The following is a 19,731-nucleotide window of genomic DNA, read 5'->3' as shown; positions in this document are numbered from 1 at the left end:
TCGAGTCACCATTTTGTGGGGCTTTATAATTGTATCATGCAGAGAAGAATTAACTGGAGGCTGAGTAGGCATGGAGTCACAACGTACGAGGTCATCACGCAGACCATCTGTAGTAGGCTGACCACATATGGGAATAGACTCTTGCAGAGAGCTAGCAGGGTCCGGTGGATTAGATGCATTGCCAGAAGCTGGCTGGTTGGGGGACGAAGGTGATGGCTGCAAACAATCATTTTGACACCCATCTGTGTGTACATTAGAATGAGGAGATGTTACAACAGCATGTGGCATTGGCAACTGGACGGTAAGAGGTGTGGTATCAGAACTGGCCAAAGTATTGGGCACCACGTCATCTCGTACAGCAAAAGGAAAAGTACTTTCATCAAAAACAACATGACGAGACATAAAGTTTAGACGTGAGAGGATCAAAACACTTATAACCCTTATGAATCTTGCTGTAACCGAGAAAAACACAATGTTTAGAGCGAGGAGATAACTTGTCCTTCGTGTAAGGACGAAGCCAGGGAAAACAAAGGCATCCAAAAATACGCAAACGGGAATAATCTGGATCAGTGTTAAATAAAATACTAAAAGGAGAGGAATTATTCAATTGTGGAGTTGGCAATCTATTGATTGTGTATACAGCAGTGTCAAAAGCATTAGTCCAGAATTTTAAAGGAACATTAGCATAGTTCAACAAGGCACGACCGGTTTCAACTATATGTCTATGTTTCCTTTCGGCACAACCGTTTTGTTCAGGAGTATGAGGGCATGAGGAGCGTTGAACAATGCCATTTTCTCTCAAATAACTAGTTAATGCTTGAAATTCACCCCCCCCCCCAGTCTGCTTGAAAACATTTTATTGGGCGGCCAAAAAACTTTTCCACAATTGTACGAAATTGAATAAATATAGATAAAACTTCAGATTTAAATTGAAGAAAGTAAATCCAAGTATACTTGCTATAATGATCAAAGAAGATAACATAATAACGATATCCATCATTAGAAACAACTGGGGCAGGACCCCAAACATCTGAACAAATTAAATCTAGAGGCCCTGTGGCCCTAAAGCTAGACTCACTAAAAGGGACTTTGTGACTCTTACTAACAGCACATGTCGAGCACAATTTAGGAGATAAATTAGGGGACGATAAAAAAACGCTTGATGGCAAAGCTTTACGAACTGTAGGATAGGATGCATGGGCTAGTCGTGCATGCCAAACACCAAGTGATGCAGCATATGAAGCAGGGGACGATGGTGATTTCAACACTGGAAGAGGGTACAGGCCGTCAATTGTCGGCCCTTTGTGACGAACTTCCCTCGTTGCCAAATCCTTTATCAAAAAATAGTCAGGAAAACATTCAACCGAAACTTGATTAGATTTAGCAAAGGAACTGATAGATATTAAATTCTGAGTGGCAGTAGGAACATGTAAAATGTTATGTAGAGAAAACTTTTGATCATAAACAGAAAGTGAGCCTTGACCTATGTGAGATATGTTACATCCCGTATTTTTGAACGTCGGATTATTTGTAAGCTGAGGTGGGGCCCACACGTCAAGTTTTTTTTTTTTTTTTTGGGACATGTGACAAATTATATGAATCACATATGTGAAGTTAAACACAACTCAAGAAGGACCCTTGGGCCAAATCAAAGTGGAAGTCCTCCAAACGAATATTTTTAAGAAAACGTTTTCGGGTGACCTGACTTTGGGGGGCAAAAAACGGTATTATATGTTTGGAATTTGGAAAAATACCAAGAATTAGAAGTTGTAGATAATTGAATTATCTTTCCAACCATAGGTCGTGGGTTCCCAGGTGGCGTCGGTACAAGGAGATATGGACGTTTTAAGGTCGAAAGGTCAGTGGGCTAGGCCCAACTCGGGACCAACCGAGTTGGCCCAAAAAAATGAAAAGAAAAATTTAGGCCCAAGGTGAGAGGGTGGCCGGCCATACCTGGTCCAAGCCCACCAAATTAATTAATTTCCATGTGGCAAATTAATTATAAAGGGATCATTATCCCTTAGATGATTCAAGAAACTTAGAAGGAGAAAGAACAAACAAAACAAGAGCAAAAAAAAGGGCCATTTCGGGTTTGGCCATAGAAAATTCACCCCTCCAAATCTTCCTCCAAAAATTATTTTCTTGTGGTATTCCTACTAATTTAAGGGTCCTTTACAACTTGGTGTAATTGTTTTGGAAGAAGGAGCACTTATTTCTTCAAGTTGACAACTTGTTCAAGTGAAGGAGTTGTAGAAAAAGGTAAGAATCAATTCCTTTTTCTTATGTTATGAAGGTTTGTTTATGTTGTGGTATGTGGAAATGAGTAGAAATTATGGAAATAAGGAAGTTTGCAAAGTGGGTATGTATATATATATGTAGCCATGAGTGTATATATGTTGTATACATATATGAGTTGAATTTTATGTTGTATTCTAGTTGTGGTTATGGTGAAAATTATATTGGGAATGAAAGTTGAATGAATTTTGGTTGAAGTTGGAATGTAGAAGATTATGTCACTTTAGAATGATTTTGTGATATTATGGAAATGAAGTTGTTAAGATGTGAATTATGATTATGGTTGATGAAATTGGAAGATGGAAATATGTTATGAATATGTAGGTTGAAGATTTGAAGTTTTGGGTGAATTATGTTTTGGTGGAAAGTTTGTATATTTTGTATATCTTGTGAATATTTCGTAGAAATGATATGCAATATTTCCAAATTATATTGTGATGATCTAGATTAATGATGAATGTGAAACCATTGAGATTAGTTTGGAAATTGAAGTTGAAATGAAGGTTATGACATTATGTTGGAAAGATAGCTAGTTAAGTTATATTGTGTTTATAGTGATTGTTGTTGTTGTTGATGTTGTTGTTGGGTTGTTGTTGATTGTTTTGGCCGAGTTAAATTCTCGGGGATGCTATATGTATAGGGGAGATGCTGCCCAAATTTCTGTAGGCAATTATGAATAAAGATTGAATACTTAAAGATTGGAAATTGAGAATTGGTAAATGTGACCAATTGCAGATTTTGGGCGAAACGGGAATTGAATTTGGAAAGGCGTAAAGAGCATATAAGGTATGTAAAGCTATCCCGATTCTTCTCTTGGCATGTCCTAGATGTACTAGGCTTGGATTTACGCCTCGGGGAATATTCTGTCCATCGGAATCCGCGTTTGAAATCGTCGCTTTTTCATTCAATAGAATTGAATTCCTTAAGTATGCTTTGATGAACAATTATGAAAATTTTTCCCAAATTGCTTACGAAGTTATGGAATGTCCTAGAACCTTTGTAGGTGACCCCATAAGCTTAAAAATACGTAATTTGAGCCCACCGCTTCATTGGTCCCGAGGTGGACCCATTATTTCCAATTTTACCCTTTATGTGTCTATGACTTGTCTTCGAGCGTTTTCGTTAGAGATACTCTAACTACTCCTTTATCTACTAAATAAAAACTATTTTAAATATTTCATTAAGTCTTATAAATTGTTTTGAATCTTGAAAACGATCTCGGATAGATTATGCCTCCGTAACCCGTTATAACATCTAAATTTACTTACTATGTTTCCGTCCGATTTCATTGATTTGATTTGACATTCGATATGCCTCATTGAGTCTCTGGAAATATATATATGGTATTTTTAGTGCATTTAGTTTCTCACTACTCCGTTCGTGGATGCCTCAATGTTTCCCCCACTGAGCCCGGGCCAGGATATGTTGTCAAGCGTGATCCTTTGCATTGTTCGCCGTGCCTCGATGTGAGGGGGCAGGTATACGCGTACATGGGTTTGTGGAGTATGCTGTGCCATGTACGCTTGTTCTGATATGATTTGCTATGGCCATCTGATATGACATATTATGTTACAGGGTTATGCCCCTGTTCTGATTCTTCTGTGTTGTGGCACCAGCGTCGGGAGGGTGGCCACGTTCTGTCTGCCGAGTCCCTTGGCAGGGGCCGGATTTGATGTGACATATGTTTCTGTACACACTCTGCATGTTTTGAAAATATGTATCTGATACTTTGGGTTTTCTATTTACTTTCTGTACGTTCTGTACCAGTTATGATTTTGTTTCTGTAATTCAGGCTTTGCATATTCAGTACATATTTCGTACTGACCCCCTTTCTTCGGGGGCTGCGTTTTCATGCCGCGCAGGTACCGACGACAGGTTTGCTGATCCGTCCGCTTAGGATCTTATTCTGCTATTTTGGAGCGCTCCTTTATCCGGAGCCTATATTTTGGTACAATCTTCTGCTATTGTATATATGTACGCTATTCAGGGGTACGACGGGGCCCTGTCCCATCTTATGATTCTGTTATGTTCTGTAGAGGTCTGTAGACATACTTGTGTGGGTTCTGTATATGTTTTGGGTTGTTATGATCGGTGATGGCCTTATCGGCCTCTACGTGCAAAATCTGTTCATCTGTGATATTTAGTAGCGCCAACTAACCTTTATATTAATATATTTTGATAATATGTTGGTTTGGGTTATTGGGTACGTTTGGGTGTCCAGCACGGACACTAGTCGCGGCCTACGGGGTTGGGTCGTGACAAAAGTGGTATCAAAGCGGTTCGTCCTCGGAACGTCTACAGACCGTGTCTAGTAGAGTCTTGTTTATCGGTGTGTTGTGCACCACACCTATAAACAGGAAGCTACAGGACATTTAGGGTGTTTCTTTTTTTGAAATCTTAGATCGTGCGATAGAACTGTGCTATTAGGATGATTCTGTCCTGATCCGTTGTTGTTTTTCTTTCAGTGATGCCTCCGAAAAAGGCGACGGCTGCCCAGAAGAAGAAGGGCGTGGTAGGAGAGACCAGCCGGGCTCAGAAGGGTACTCGGACCCTTGCTCAGATGATGCGTGATATTGCGTCCCGGCCAGCAGACTCTGCTACGTCTTCATCATCAGAGGAGTCTGGGGCAGCTCCACCAGTAGCTCCAGAGGTTCCAGTACCTGAGCCTCCAGCTCCACAGCCAGGGGCTGAGGATCGGGCTATGAGAGATGCGGTCCAGTTGTTGACCAGACTGGTAGCAGGGCAGGTTCATAGGCACGGACTTGGGGATGGTCGTGCAGACAGACGTGACAGTTCGAGAGCTCGTGAGTTCCTGACCTGTAATCCTCCAGAGTTCTTCGGGACAAAGCCCGAGGAGGATCCTGAGGAGTTTATCAGGAAGATGCGGCGCACGTTACATTTGATTAAGGCATCTGTGACAGAGTCAGTCGAGTTGGCTTCGTACCGGTTGTATGATGTAGCAGCAAATTGGTACGAGTCTTGGGAGTTAGCCAGAGGCGTTGGTGCTCCCCCAGCAGTCTGGGATGAGTTTTCTGAGGCTTTTCTTAGCCATTTTCTGCCTCCGGAGTTACGGCGGGCCAGGGCTGACAGATTCTTATTGCTGAGACAGAGGGGCTGCAGTGTTCGAGAGTACAGTATGGAGTTCGACTCATTGGCCCGATATGCACCTGCTGTGGTAGCTACTATGGCTGACAGGATGCACAGGTATATTATGGGGCTGGACCGTTATTTTGTCGACAGTTGCTTGGTATTGGCCGCTCAGCCCGATATGGATATTGCCCGGATTCAGGCGCACGCTCAGGGCATGGAGGACCGGCACAGGGGTCATCAGCCCGATAGGAGTCAGGATCGGAGACAGCCCAAGAGGGCCAGATCATCTAGGTATTTTGAGGAATTTCGGAGTGGGCAGCCTCAGCAGCAGCAGCAGTCTAGCAGGCATTCTTCCCAGCCGGCACAGAGCACACCTCCGCAGTTCTCAGGCAGGAGATTTGATAGCCCAGGGTATTTAGGAGCAGGCCAGAGCTCCGGGGTTTCAGGTTCGCGGGTAGACAGGAGTTCCGGTCAGACGAGGCCACCCAGGCCTCAGTGTTCTTATTGTGGGAGATACCACCCTGGAGAGTGCTACCGTGCTACAGGTGCTTGTTATTCTTGTGGCCGTCAGGGCCATACTGTGAGAGAGTGTCCGTATAAGGGTAATTTGGGAGGTGCAGCGCAGCCTACCGGATCAGTCGCTGGGTCATCGTCTCCTTCGATAGCCATGCGCCCTGCGGGGCAGGGTACGTCGACATCAGCAGGCCGCGGCAGAGGTAGTGGCGGGGCTCCCAGTTCAAGCGGTCCTTCGAACCGCATCTATGCCTTGACTAGTCGACAGGACCCGGAGGCGCTACCAAACGCGGATACAGGTATACTAATGTCTTTTTCGAAATATAAGTGTATTGACAGATCTAGCCTCTACTTTGTGATATATTTTCCCCAAAATGCTTACAAGACCCTATAAGATTAATTTAACATTCGAGGACGAATGTTCTAAAGGGGGGGAGGATGTTACATCCCGTATTTTTGAACGTCGGATTATTTGTAAGCTGAGGTGGGGCCCACACGTCAAGATTTTTTTTTTTTTTTGGGACATGTGACAAATTATATGAATCACATATGTGAAGTTAAACACAACTCAAGAAGGACCCTTGGGCCAAATCAAAGTGGAAGTCCTCCAAACGAATATTTTTAAGAAAACGTTTTCGGGTGACCTGACTTTGGGGGGCAAAAAACGGTATTATATGTTTGGAATTTGGAAAAATACCAAGAATTAGAAGTTGTAGATAATTGAATTATCTTTCCAACCATAGGTCGTGGGTTCCCAGGTGGCGTCGGTACAAGGAGATATGGACGTTTTAAGGTCGAAAGGTCAGTGGGCTAGGCCCAACTCGGGACCAACCGAGTTGGCCCAAAAAAATGAAAAGAAAAATTTAGGCCCAAGGTGAGAGGGTGGCCGGCCATACCTGGTCCAAGCCCACCAAATTAATTAATTTCCATGTGGCAAATTAATTATAAAGGGATCATTATCCCTTAGATGATTCAAGAAACTTAGAAGGAGAAAGAACAAACAAAACAAGAGCAAAAAAAAGGGCCATTTCGGGTTTGGCCATAGAAAATTCACCCCTCCAAATCTTCCTCCAAAAATTATTTTCTTGTGGTATTCCTACTAATTTAAGGGTCCTTTACAACTTGGTGTAATTGTTTTGGAAGAAGGAGCACTTATTTCTTCAAGTTGACAACTTGTTCAAGTGAAGGAGTTGTAGAAAAAGGTAAGAATCAATTCCTTTTTCTTATGTTATGAAGGTTTGTTTATGTTGTGGTATGTGGAAATGAGTAGAAATTATGGAAATAAGGAAGTTTGCAAAGTGGGTATGTATATATATATGTAGCCATGAGTGTATATATGTTGTATACATATATGAGTTGAATTTTATGTTGTATTCTAGTTGTGGTTATGGTGAAAATTATATTGGGAATGAAAGTTGAATGAATTTTGGTTGAAGTTGGAATGTAGAAGATTATGTCACTTTAGAATGATTTTGTGATATTATGGAAATGAAGTTGTTAAGATGTGAATTATGATTATGGTTGATGAAATTGGAAGATGGAAATATGTTATGAATATGTAGGTTGAAGATTTGAAGTTTTGGGTGAATTATGTTTTGGTGGAAAGTTTGTATATTTTGTATATCTTGTGAATATTTCGTAGAAATGATATGCAATATTTCCAAATTATATTGTGATGATCTAGATTAATGATGAATGTGAAACCATTGAGATTAGTTTGGAAATTGAAGTTGAAATGAAGGTTATGACATTATGTTGGAAAGATAGCTAGTTAAGTTATATTGTGTTTATAGTGATTGTTGTTGTTGTTGATGTTGTTGTTGGGTTGTTGTTGATTGTTTTGGCCGAGTTAAATTCTCGGGGATGCTATATGTATAGGGGAGATGCTGCCCAAATTTCTGTAGGCAATTATGAATAAAGATTGAATACTTAAAGATTGGAAATTGAGAATTGGTAAATGTGACCAATTGCAGATTTTGGGCGAAACGGGAATTGAATTTGGAAAGGCGTAAAGAGCATATAAGGTATGTAAAGCTATCCCGATTCTTCTCTTGGCATGTCCTAGATGTACTAGGCTTGGATTTACGCCTCGGGGAATATTCTGTCCATCGGAATCCGCGTTTGAAATCGTCGCTTTTTCATTCAATAGAATTGAATTCCTTAAGTATGCTTTGATGAACAATTATGAAAATTTTTCCCAAATTGCTTACGAAGTTATGGAATGTCCTAGAACCTTTGTAGGTGACCCCATAAGCTTAAAAATACGTAATTTGAGCCCACCGCTTCATTGGTCCCGAGGTGGACCCATTATTTCCAATTTTACCCTTTATGTGTCTATGACTTGTCTTCGAGCGTTTTCGTTAGAGATACTCTAACTACTCCTTTATCTACTAAATAAAAACTATTTTAAATATTTCATTAAGTCTTATAAATTGTTTTGAATCTTGAAAACGATCTCGGATAGATTATGCCTCCGTAACCCGTTATAACATCTAAATTTACTTACTATGTTTCCGTCCGATTTCATTGATTTGATTTGACATTCGATATGCCTCATTGAGTCTCTGGAAATATATATATGGTATTTTTAGTGCATTTAGTTTCTCACTACTCCGTTCGTGGATGCCTCAATGTTTCCCCCACTGAGCCCGGGCCAGGATATGTTGTCAAGCGTGATCCTTTGCATTGTTCGCCGTGCCTCGATGTGAGGGGGCAGGTATACGCGTACATGGGTTTGTGGAGTATGCTGTGCCATGTACGCTTGTTCTGATATGATTTGCTATGGCCATCTGATATGACATATTATGTTACAGGGTTATGCCCCTGTTCTGATTCTTCTGTGTTGTGGCACCAGCGTCGGGAGGGTGGCCACGTTCTGTCTGCCGAGTCCCTTGGCAGGGGCCGGATTTGATGTGACATATGTTTCTGTACACACTCTGCATGTTTTGAAAATATGTATCTGATACTTTGGGTTTTCTATTTACTTTCTGTACGTTCTGTACCAGTTATGATTTTGTTTCTGTAATTCAGGCTTTGCATATTCAGTACATATTTCGTACTGACCCCCTTTCTTCGGGGGCTGCGTTTTCATGCCGCGCAGGTACCGACGACAGGTTTGCTGATCCGTCCGCTTAGGATCTTATTCTGCTATTTTGGAGCGCTCCTTTATCCGGAGCCTATATTTTGGTACAATCTTCTGCTATTGTATATATGTACGCTATTCAGGGGTACGACGGGGCCCTGTCCCATCTTATGATTCTGTTATGTTCTGTAGAGGTCTGTAGACATACTTGTGTGGGTTCTGTATATGTTTTGGGTTGTTATGATCGGTGATGGCCTTATCGGCCTCTACGTGCAAAATCTGTTCATCTGTGATATTTAGTAGCGCCAACTAACCTTTATATTAATATATTTTGATAATATGTTGGTTTGGGTTATTGGGTACGTTTGGGTGTCCAGCACGGACACTAGTCGCGGCCTACGGGGTTGGGTCGTGACAAGATATAGGGAGCTTGGAACCATTACCTAAAGTTACTTCCTCCGGACCTTGGTATTCAGAATGGATGGCGAGATTGTCAAGATCGGCTGTAAGATGATGTGTGGTGCCACTATCCATTAACCAGTTTTGTGTAGGTTGAGGTGAGGTGCTAGCTAAATTTGAGGAGGGTCGGCCAGAGACCCTATTACCACTGCTGATTTTGGGTGATGGGCAAACACGTGCAATATGACCCTTTCCTTCACAATTATGACAAACAATCCCAGACATATCAGAGTATGAAGATTGTACCCCAGATTGAGATGACGGAGTAAAGCCCTGATAGTTGCGGTTCTGAGAAGATTGTGTAAATCCTTGATTAGAAGAACGACCACGACCTCGACCACTTCTACCCCTACCACGACCACGTGTGGTGGGAATAGAGCTTTGAGTATATTGAGCTGAAGGAGAAATCACATTAAGAGCTTCATCCCTTTTTAGTTGCCTTTCTTCGTATAACAACATGCCATATAAATCATCAAAGGTGACATCTTCGTGGCGTGCCTCAAGTGCTCTGGTGAATGGACAATAGGCAGGGCCTAGACCTGCAAGAACAAATTCAACAAGATCTTCATTACTGACCTGATGCTGCAAAGCAGCCAACTTATTTGCTATCCCTTTTGCCTTTTGGACATAAGTCTCAATGCTCGCATTGTCACGACTCAGAGTGTGTAGTTGTGCTTTGAGCTCACGGATCTGTGGTTTGGATCCGGATGCATAGGCTGCAACTAGTTTTTTCCATGCTGCACGGGCTGTTTCAGCGCCAACTAACTGTGGTAGCACACTCTCGGATACTGAAGCGACAATCCAACTTAAAACAAGTTGGTCTTCACGTACCCAAGCTTTGTAAGCGGGGTTCAACTGCTTATCACCTATAAACTGATCTGGGACAGGTTCACTATCATCAATATGATGATTGAGACCACAACCACAAACCATTGGAAGAAACTGTGTCTTCCATAGCAAGAAGTTCGACGACGTAAGCTTCACGAGCAATTGATGAGCAAGGTTAGGTGTTGAGGAGTAGGCTGTTGTTTGGGTGGTTGAACCAGTGTTTGGCGTGCCTAAGGAAGGAGTGGCGTCTCCCATTGCTGGATTTCAAGGGCTGCTTCAGTCCCTTTTTTTTTTAAAAAAAAAACCGTAGTTGGAGGGTTGCTTAAACCACTAGGGCTCCGATACCATGAAAGAAGTTTTTCTTCTCTTATTATCTCTGAAGATAGCAGCCAATATTTATACAAGAGGTTCCCTGGGGAGCCAAGTCTTCTAAAATTACTAGAATACACATAGAGAAAGGCTACAAGAGGTATACATGTACAATACTTCTAGTTGTGATACTCTATCCTAGTTAGAGTTAATATTTATCCTTTACACAGTACTCCATTATAGGTGCTGACGTGCAATCAGAAGGACTGACACTTGGAAATTTTCCACATCATTCTTTCTTTTTAGGTGTTTGGTTGCAGAGGCCCAACATGCCTTGAATTTTGTTCATAAAGCATCCTTGCTCTAAATATAACATAATTTTCATAATGAATAATTTTAGAATTACAATTTTAAAAGTGTAAAACCATTTTTGCGCCTTCAGAAGTTTGCTGCATCTCTTACTTTTCATCTGCTCATTACGAATTTACTGAAATCCAATAGCCTCTATCCATATCTTGTATATATGTATGTATTCAAAAATTTAATAAGTAGTTATAAGTATTTGATTGAGAAGTCAGTTATTATTACAGATTAACTTAAGATTAATAGGGATACATACACTTTAAATCCTGAATTTCCTCTACGTACACATATCTATATTTAAGAAATAGCTTTAACGAAAGTATAATATTGCTATAGTCCAGAGAAGAAAGCATAGATAACAGTTGAACTCGTGTTTAGAGACTACATGAAATAAATAAGAGTTGTGATTTCTATATTTAAAATGTTTCGAGAATCATAAAGTAATATTTTTTAGAAAATTTATAATAATTCTTCCAGCTTGACTAAGAAAATGGGGAAAAGTCATTCCTTAAAATGCATTTTCCGAGAAAATAGGCGGTCTTAAAGTACGGAAAAATTGTTTCTTCGATTTCTAATAGGAGTATATCATTTTTAGGACATCTGCAAACATTTCTTTGGATTATCAAAAGTTTAAACTTTTTTGTTTTAAATTCTATGTTATGTTTATTCATCTATAACTTTATTAAATTTGTAATACAACACTGTGTATAACGTGTAATATTTTGATGTTTCTTGTATGCTATTTTGGAAAAGAAAAGAAAAAAAGTTTAAAGTAAGATAATTAATTCAAACTTTTTTAAAATTTTGAATATATATGCATGATTTAATTTGGAAGAACAATTGCGGACATCGTGTGGCAATATCATGATATAATCTCATCTATTTTAATTGTTATCTTTAGTTAATAACTTAACTTCATCGATTTCATAATACATTTGCCAAATAATAGATTAACCAATAATTGATTTTAGTTTAGAGATAGTGGTATGTATCACAATTCATGCGTTTGGAGAAGGTCAAATTGAGCAACAAGAAAATTTTGAAAGATTATCCTCTAGATACTCCTCTAAAGAATAGGTGCAGATGTGCAGTGTCTAAGAAAGAAATATTTTTTTTAAAAAATTGTGATCTTAAACATATCATAACATTTAAATTTAGCTGCTTTTCAATACATTTTCTCTCCATTTCCTAAAGTGCATGCTTAGATGAGTAACACTTGTCTGTTTTAAACTTCAAAGGGTTAGATTAAGCTGACTTAGACAACATTCTAACCATATTTGAGGACTTATCTTACGAAGTACTTGCTAACTTTGGTAAGAAAATCTCAACTCCCACAAATCTTGGCAACCATTAACGGCATTATTTCCGTTTTATTGTACTTTCAGTTTATATTATTTTTTATTACTTTCCCGACTTTATCATCTTCTCTGCCTCTTTTTAACTAACCTTCTGATTAATATTCTTATATCGTGCAAGCATGTAACACGTAAGGAGCATCATTCAACTTTGGTTGAATGGGCAGATGATTTTATCCCACTATCAAATTGTTTATAAAATAAATTCTCTATTGACATCTAAAACCATCCTTTTGTTTCTTTTGCTCATAAACCACATGGACTTTTCGATAAATTAAGCTTATAAAATTAGTAAGAAACCTTCAAATAAGTAATACTATATTATGATTTTAATTTACAGAGGTAAATTGCCAAAAGAAATTTGGGAGATAATGTCGTCTTTATGATTAATAGGAAAAAAATGTATAATTAATATTAACGTACAAGATCTCATTTCATTAAGAAATTTTATATCTAGATGTCAAAAATTATAATTGAAAATAATGATATTAATGTATTCCTATTTTTTTTTTAAGTTATGGTTATCCTGAAGAGTAATTTTTTAAGATAAATCCTTAACTATGGTTAGAATGTTTGTTTATGTCAATTTAATATAAGCCTTTAAAATTTAAAACAGACAAGTATTAATCATCCAAGCATGCACTTGAGAAATTGGAGATAAATATAATAGAGAGGAATCAACACAATAACATTTGTATAGTCATATAACTTTTGAACTTGTAATTTTAAATACTTTATAACTTGAACGGCTATAAAAGTTTCTTATTACAGGCAAGAGAAACGGTTTAAGTTAATTTTTTTTAAAATAGATTCGCATAAATTAAAAATTAAGAATGTATATGATCCATAAAAATTTTGTTTTACGGTTAGATCATTGGGCCCGTGCTTAGCACGGGAAAGCACCACTAGTAACGTTAATAAGGGAATTGATATCAATTATAGGATAGAGAAATTTGGAACATAAAAAAGGTATAAATACAAGTCCCTATGTTTTAGGACCTCATTTAAAGTATTTATTTAAGTAAATTGCGGTACAAATTTGTATGCATATGCTAAAAGTGATATAAATTTTGCTATTTATGTTAAGATGCAAAAGTTATGTCATTTGTGTTACCAACTATTAATTATTTCTCTTAAACGTAAAAATTAAGTTCTAGGGCTAATTTTCTTCAAAACTTATTTACTCTCCATAATTTCATTTATATGGCTTGATTCGGAATATGAGGATCCAACTAATTAATGTTCAATGTGAATTCTGATATAAATCTTCAATTTTTTTGGAAATAAAATCTTCATATTTAAAAATTATATAAAACGTATTATAAGTACACAATAGTTAACTATTCAATATATTTAAAAAAATATTTGAAAAATTCATAATCAAAGAAAATATGTTTTGACTCTCTAGTAACTAAGATACATAAATGGTGACGGAGAGATAATATTTTTAAGGTGAAAGTTACAAGGTTTTTATAAAAAATAAGAAGAGAAAATTTTAGTCATACGATTGATTAGTTGTATCATCAATTGTTAAAAATTTATTAAGAACTCACATCTAAAAACACTAAACCAAATAGACCTTATATAAAAATATACGTTTAAGACATTTAAAAAAAATATTAAGGCTTCTTCATAAATTTTGCTTTAGGGAAACAATTTTGTTAAGGCGCCCCTGATCTTAAATATTTAAAATAAAAATTTATATATATTGTTGTTTGAAATTTATTTTCTTAATATCTTTTTTATAACTGACGTTTTTTAATAATTCCTTTTCAATTGATGATATGTATAAATCGTCCATTTATAGTCTGTTTGGTCAAGCTTATGGAAAGTGAAGAGTGATTATTTAGAGAGTTGAGATGTTTAGCTAAGCTTTTAAGAAAAAAATAAGTGTTTTAGTAGTAGAAATATAAATTGTTTTTCAGAAACTGAAAAGTAGATTTTTCCCAGAAGTACTTTTGAAATCTTTGTGATAATATTGGCAAAAATGCTTTTTACATTGACGCCCAAATGCAAATTTGATATTCTTCAGAAATACTTTTTTTCGAAAAGCACTTCTAACAAAAAAAAAAAAAACATTTTTCAAAATAAGCAGATTTTAGAAGTTTGGCCAAACATGCGGTTAATCTCCTTTGAGACATCGTTATTCTTAGATAAGATTTTATCAATTTTAATTTTGAAAATTTCTTTCTAAATATGCAGCTCTTACAAGAATTATTAATATTATTCCGTAAGCAACAAATGTATTTGAAACATAATCAAGTCTTTTTTTTTTTTTTTTTTATCTTATTGAGTATATCGACTAAAATATTATCTTTTCCTTAACACTTTTAGTTTGAAAAATTATTCTAAACTATCAATAGCTAAGTAGCACTATGTTTTGAGGAATTTTCGTCGTTAAGCAATGGCTTTTTCATATTCTCGTCACCTAGTGATCTTAATTTATTTACCTGTAAATTGAAAATCAAATATATTTTGAAATTTTTATTAAAACACAGATCTACTATTAGTGAAAAATGGGGCCCTAAAAATTTTGAAGCATAAAGCCCTTGCCTTACTTGCTTCACCCAAGAGCCGGCACCGAATATTTAAATATGATTAAATAATTAATATTTATATAAAAAAAAATACATGTTTTGCATTTATGGTCGTCGGATGGAAGTAAATTTCACCTATTCAAATTTAATGGACAACGATTATATATTGTTCAAGAATTAAGAGTGTTATTATATGTATTTAAGTGTAGTATCATGAGGAGTATTATGTGTACTCCGTTCGGTCATTTTTACCTATCACTTTAGTAAAAAGAATTTAATCCAAAATATTTTTCATTTTAAGAATTCAAGAATGCATATATTTTTTCTAGACAACGATTAGATATTGTTCAAGAATTAAGAGTGTCATTATAAGTGTAGTATCATGAGGAGTATTATGTGTTCTCCCTTCGGTCCTTTTTACCTATCTGTTATAAGTACAGCGTATTGTGGATGTTCATTCAAATACACAGTCAACTAGGTAAGCTAGCAATTGGATAAACTTGCAATCAAGCAGATAGCTCCCAAATTATCCTATTAAGGCTATACGCCTCGATAATGCTAGAGAATTTACATTCCAAGCTTTTGATTATTATTGTTTATCAGTTGGGATAAAATTTGAACATCCCGTGGCTCATGTTCATACTCAAAATGGCCTTCCTGAGTCATTTATGAAGTGCCTGCAATTGACAGCAAGACCATTACTTATGGAAACATAGTTGCCCACTACTATCTAGCAGGGGCGGATCTACTAAGGGCCGGGGGAGTGCCACGCCACCCGCAAGCTTCGGTGAAACCGCTATGTGTATATGTATATATCCATATGAAATTATATCAATAATTATATTGGCACCCTGAATAATAAGTGGTGAGATAGTGCCAGTGGCAAGGAGCGGGAGTTGCCTCCCAGGAGATGAGGGTTCGAGCCTCATTCAAGGCAAGGCACTTTTGTTACTTTTTAGCTTGTTGCACCTAAGTCAAATACACACGCTTGATAAAGATGCTTTTTATCTCTTTCCTTTCTATTCTTTTCCTTAGTTCCTCCTCTTAACTTGCTTTTAGTTATTAGTATTATTATCTTTGTTTACTTAATATTGACTTTATTTATATATATATATGTAGAGAGAGACAGAGAGAGTATTTGCTAAAATATATAAAGTTAAATTATCATAAGTTTTCTAGTCCAAAAATCTTCTCTCTCCCATAGGAACAAAATCTCTATTATACTGAGTTATCATAGTTATATATTTTTCCGTTCAATCAATTTGTCTAATATAAATTGAAAAGGCGAATAATCTGATTCGAAGTTCTACGTCGATCAAACCGATCAAGAATTTTCTTTATTTGGATTCAAAGACGGCACCCCGAACCTTCAAATCCTGGATCCGCCTCTGCTATCTAGGGTCATGTTATCTTACATGCAGTATCGCTTATTCGTCTCATACTGACTCCTTCTAATAAATACACGCCATCACAATTAGTATTTACATGTAATATTACACTGAACATTATGATAGACGGTAAGGATTAGGAACCTAAATCTGTTGAAGAATTTCGACGAAGATGTGATTGGCCAAAATGGTAAGAGGCAGTTCAATCTGAATTGAACTCACTTGCTAAACTGGAGATTTTTGGACCGATAGTCCAAATACCTGATGGTGTAAAATCAGTTGGCCATAAATGGGTCTTTGTGCGAAAAAGAAATGAGAAATGAAATTGTGAAATACAAGGCACGCCTTGTTGCACAAGGATTCTCTCAAAGACCCGGTGTTGACTATGAAGAAAAGTATCACCTTTTATGGATGCCATAATATTTCGATATCTCATCATTTTAGATGTGCATGAAAAGCTTGAAATACATCTTACGGACGTAGTAGCTTATCTTTACACTTGATAATGAAGTTTTTATGAAAATCCAAGAAAGATTTAAAATGCCTGAAACATTTGGTTCAAAGTCTTGAGAAATGTATTCAATCATATTACAAGGTCATTATATGGTTTAAAATAATTAGGGCGCATGTGGTATAATCGCCTCAGTGAGTACTTGATAAATGACAGTTATATAAATAATGCCATTTGTCCATGTATTTTTATTAAGAAAACAACATCTGAATTTATTATACTTGTTGTTTATGTTGATGACATAAATCTTTTGGAATTCCAAAAGGCAATTGAATTTTTAAAGAAAGAATTTGAGATTAAATATTTTGGAAAGACAAAAATTTGTCTTGGTCTGCAAATTGAACATTTAGCAGACGGGCTTTTTATCCATCAATCTGCCTATACTGAAAAAGTTTTAAAACAGTTTTACATGGATAATGTGCATCCTTTAAGTACTCCAATGGTTGTTCGCTCACTTAAAGTGAGTAAAGATCCATTCCGACCTCAAGAAGAAGATGAAGAGCTTCTTGGTCCTGAAGTACCATATCTTACTGCCATTGGTGCACTTATGTATCTTGCTAACGCTACAAGACTTGATATAGCATATTCTGTTAATTTGCTCGCAAGATATAGTTCTTCTCCTACATAGAGACATTGAAATGGAATTAAGCATATACTGCGATATCTAATAGGTACTATTGATATGGGTCTGTTTTATGTTAACAAAGGCAGTGCAGATCTTGTTGGTTATGCAGATGCAGGTTATTTATCTGATTCACATAAAGCTCGATCTCAAATGGGCTATTTGTTTACATGCGGAGGTACTCCTATATCATGACAATTTACAAAGTAGTCCATTGTTGCTACTTCTTCAAATCATGCTGAGATAATAACTATTCATGAAGCAAGTGGAGAATGTATGTGGTTGAGATAAGTGATACATCTCATTAGAGGAAGATGTGGCCTGAAGTGTCATACCAAAATATCCACAATCTTATATGAAGGCAATGTTGCATGCATAGCCCAATTAAAGGGAGGATTCATATAAGGAGACAGAAATAAACACATTTCAGCAATGTTATTCATCACACATGATCTCCAAAAGAATGATGATATTGATGTGCAGCAAATTCGTTCAAGTGATAATCCTGCAAACTTGTTCACTAAATCTTTGCCGACTTCAACTTTTGAGAAGATGGTATTCAAGATTGGAATGCGAAGACTTCGACATTTGAATTGTGGTCTTCATTAGAGGGAGTAAAATACGCGCTGTACTCTTTTTCCCTTAACCAAGGTTTTATCCCATTAGGTTTTCCTGGTATGGTTTTTAATGAGATAGCTTGTAATGTGTATTATTTTTCCTTCACTTGGATTTTTCCCACTGAATTTTTTCTAGTAAGGTTTTAATGAGATACATTATATATTAATGAACATCCAAGGGGGGGGGGGGGGGTATTATAAATACACGGTATTGTGGATGTTCATTCAAATACACAGTCAACTGGACAAGCTTGCAATTGGATAAACTTGCAATCAAGTAGGTAGCTTGCAAGTAGCTCAAGCAGGCAGCTTATCAGCAACTTCCTAAAAAGCCTTGCAGCAGATTCCTCAGACTTGCAATCAAGTAGGCAGCTCGCAAGTAGCTCAAGCAGGCAGCTTGCCAGCAACTTTTGAAAAGCCTCACAACAGCTTCCTGAAAAGCCTCGCAGTAGCTTCTTTTCCTCTATAAATAGGAAGTCAATTCAATTCATTTGTACATCAGTTCAAAGTCTAATAATATATTAGTCACTCTTTATATATATATTTTTCTCTGGTGTATTTATTTTATAGTCTTTATTTTATAACACTACTATTTTAAAAAAAATTAATCCAAAATATTTTTAATTTTAAGTATTCAAGAATGCATATATTTTTAAAATTACTAAACCAAGGAATCATTACTCAGCTCCTGTAAAGAAGTGATAAGGAAAATTCAATCAAATATATTTTGTGAGTAATGTTATCAGATGATTCTTTTAATTGGCGTGCAAAACCCCATACCAATACAATTAGTTGTGCTAAGATTATCTTGGTCGAGTTGATTTCCCACGTGAGAGATTTGGGATCGATTCCCCTCACTAGAAGCTTTCTCAGTCATATCTCGTCACACCGAGCTTACCTAGTGTAGTTTATGTCTCTTATGTAGTTTGCAAGCTATTGCACAGTGTGCAGGTTACCTATTGTGCCGTGAAATTATGGCTCATTCGATGCTCTTTGGCTATAAGTTTTACTTGTTTTTTAGCAAGTCTTGGTCTTTTTGATGTGTTTGTGATATGTTGTAGATGTTTAACGTATTGTGGGAGCAAGTCGTGGAAATGGAGTAAAAAGACGTTCAAAGAAAGAAAAATAACTGAAGCCTGAATTATACAGAGAAACATACAGACCGTATAATATTTACGGTCCGTCAAAACCGCCGTAGATGCATAACAGAAAGGCCTCAGACCTGAAGAGGAAGTCAAGGCAAAAGTACGGACTATATATTATGTACGGTTTGTAAATTACACCGTATATTGGTTCCAGCGAAGTCTCAAAGGGAAGAGGATTGTACCGACAAGTTATACGGACCGTATAATAGTTACGGTCCGTAAAAGTGGATCGTATATCTGGCAACTGAAGAAGATTTTACGGAGAACTGCTCACTGATTCTACGGACCGTATAAATTGTACGGTCCGAACATTGGTCCGTCGGGGGCAATTTTGTCAATCATATTTTGCATGACTTAAACTCTTATAAATACCTGATTTAGGTTTCTTGTAAAGAGATACACCAGATTTCAGCTTTTACTTTCTTTAGCACTAAATACTCAAGGTTTTGGAAGTTTTTTGGGGATTACAAACAATTGCAATTAATTTCTCTTCAATTCCAAGCAATCAATTCGTAAGCATTATGATCTCAATTATTTCTAATTGTTCTTCTTCTTTTATGAGTAGCTAAATTTCCTTCCTAGGGTTGTGAACCCAATGATGGGTGTTATGTGATTGG

At 36.9% G+C, this 19,731-nt stretch overlaps 1 protein-coding gene across 7 annotated transcripts; it reads left to right on the top strand.

Annotated features, from left to right (window-relative positions):
• The first annotated feature begins 1,337 nt into the window (after positions 1 to 1,337).
• On the top strand, positions 1,338 to 9,318 carry LOC132620489 (uncharacterized). Of its 7 annotated transcripts, none has more exons than XM_060335168.1 (5): positions 1,338 to 2,259; positions 3,031 to 3,081; positions 4,158 to 4,243; positions 4,761 to 6,197; positions 8,999 to 9,318. In XM_060335168.1, the coding sequence occupies exons 4-5, from the start codon at positions 4,763 to 4,765 to the stop codon at positions 9,031 to 9,033; spliced, it is 1,470 nt and encodes a 489-aa protein (XP_060191151.1). In that variant the 5' UTR covers positions 1,338 to 2,259; positions 3,031 to 3,081; positions 4,158 to 4,243; positions 4,761 to 4,762; the 3' UTR covers positions 9,034 to 9,318. The 7 variants fall into 7 exon arrangements, with proteins under 7 accessions (XP_060191151.1, XP_060191152.1, XP_060191149.1 ...); XM_060335169.1 differs by having other exon boundaries at positions 3,871 to 4,243; XM_060335166.1 differs by having other exon boundaries at positions 3,031 to 4,243.
• The last annotated feature ends 10,413 nt before the right edge of the window (positions 9,319 to 19,731 follow it).

The sequence above is a fragment of the Lycium barbarum genome, chromosome 11, assembly GCF_019175385.1.
Source record: "Lycium barbarum isolate Lr01 chromosome 11, ASM1917538v2, whole genome shotgun sequence".
NCBI classification, from domain to species: domain Eukaryota; kingdom Viridiplantae; phylum Streptophyta; class Magnoliopsida; order Solanales; family Solanaceae; genus Lycium; species Lycium barbarum.
This window is presented reverse-complemented; position numbering and strand designations above follow the sequence as displayed.

Excerpts from the sequence above, each read along its gene's own strand:
- LOC132620489 (XM_060335168.1), top strand. The coding sequence starts at position 4,763 with ATGCCTCCGAAAAAGGCGACGGCTGCCCAGAAGAAGAAGGGCGTGGTA. Across the intron at positions 6,198-8,998 it reads GCTACCAAACGCGGATACAG|GTACCGACGACAGGTTTGCT; the intron begins GTATACTAATGT and ends CATGCCGCGCAG.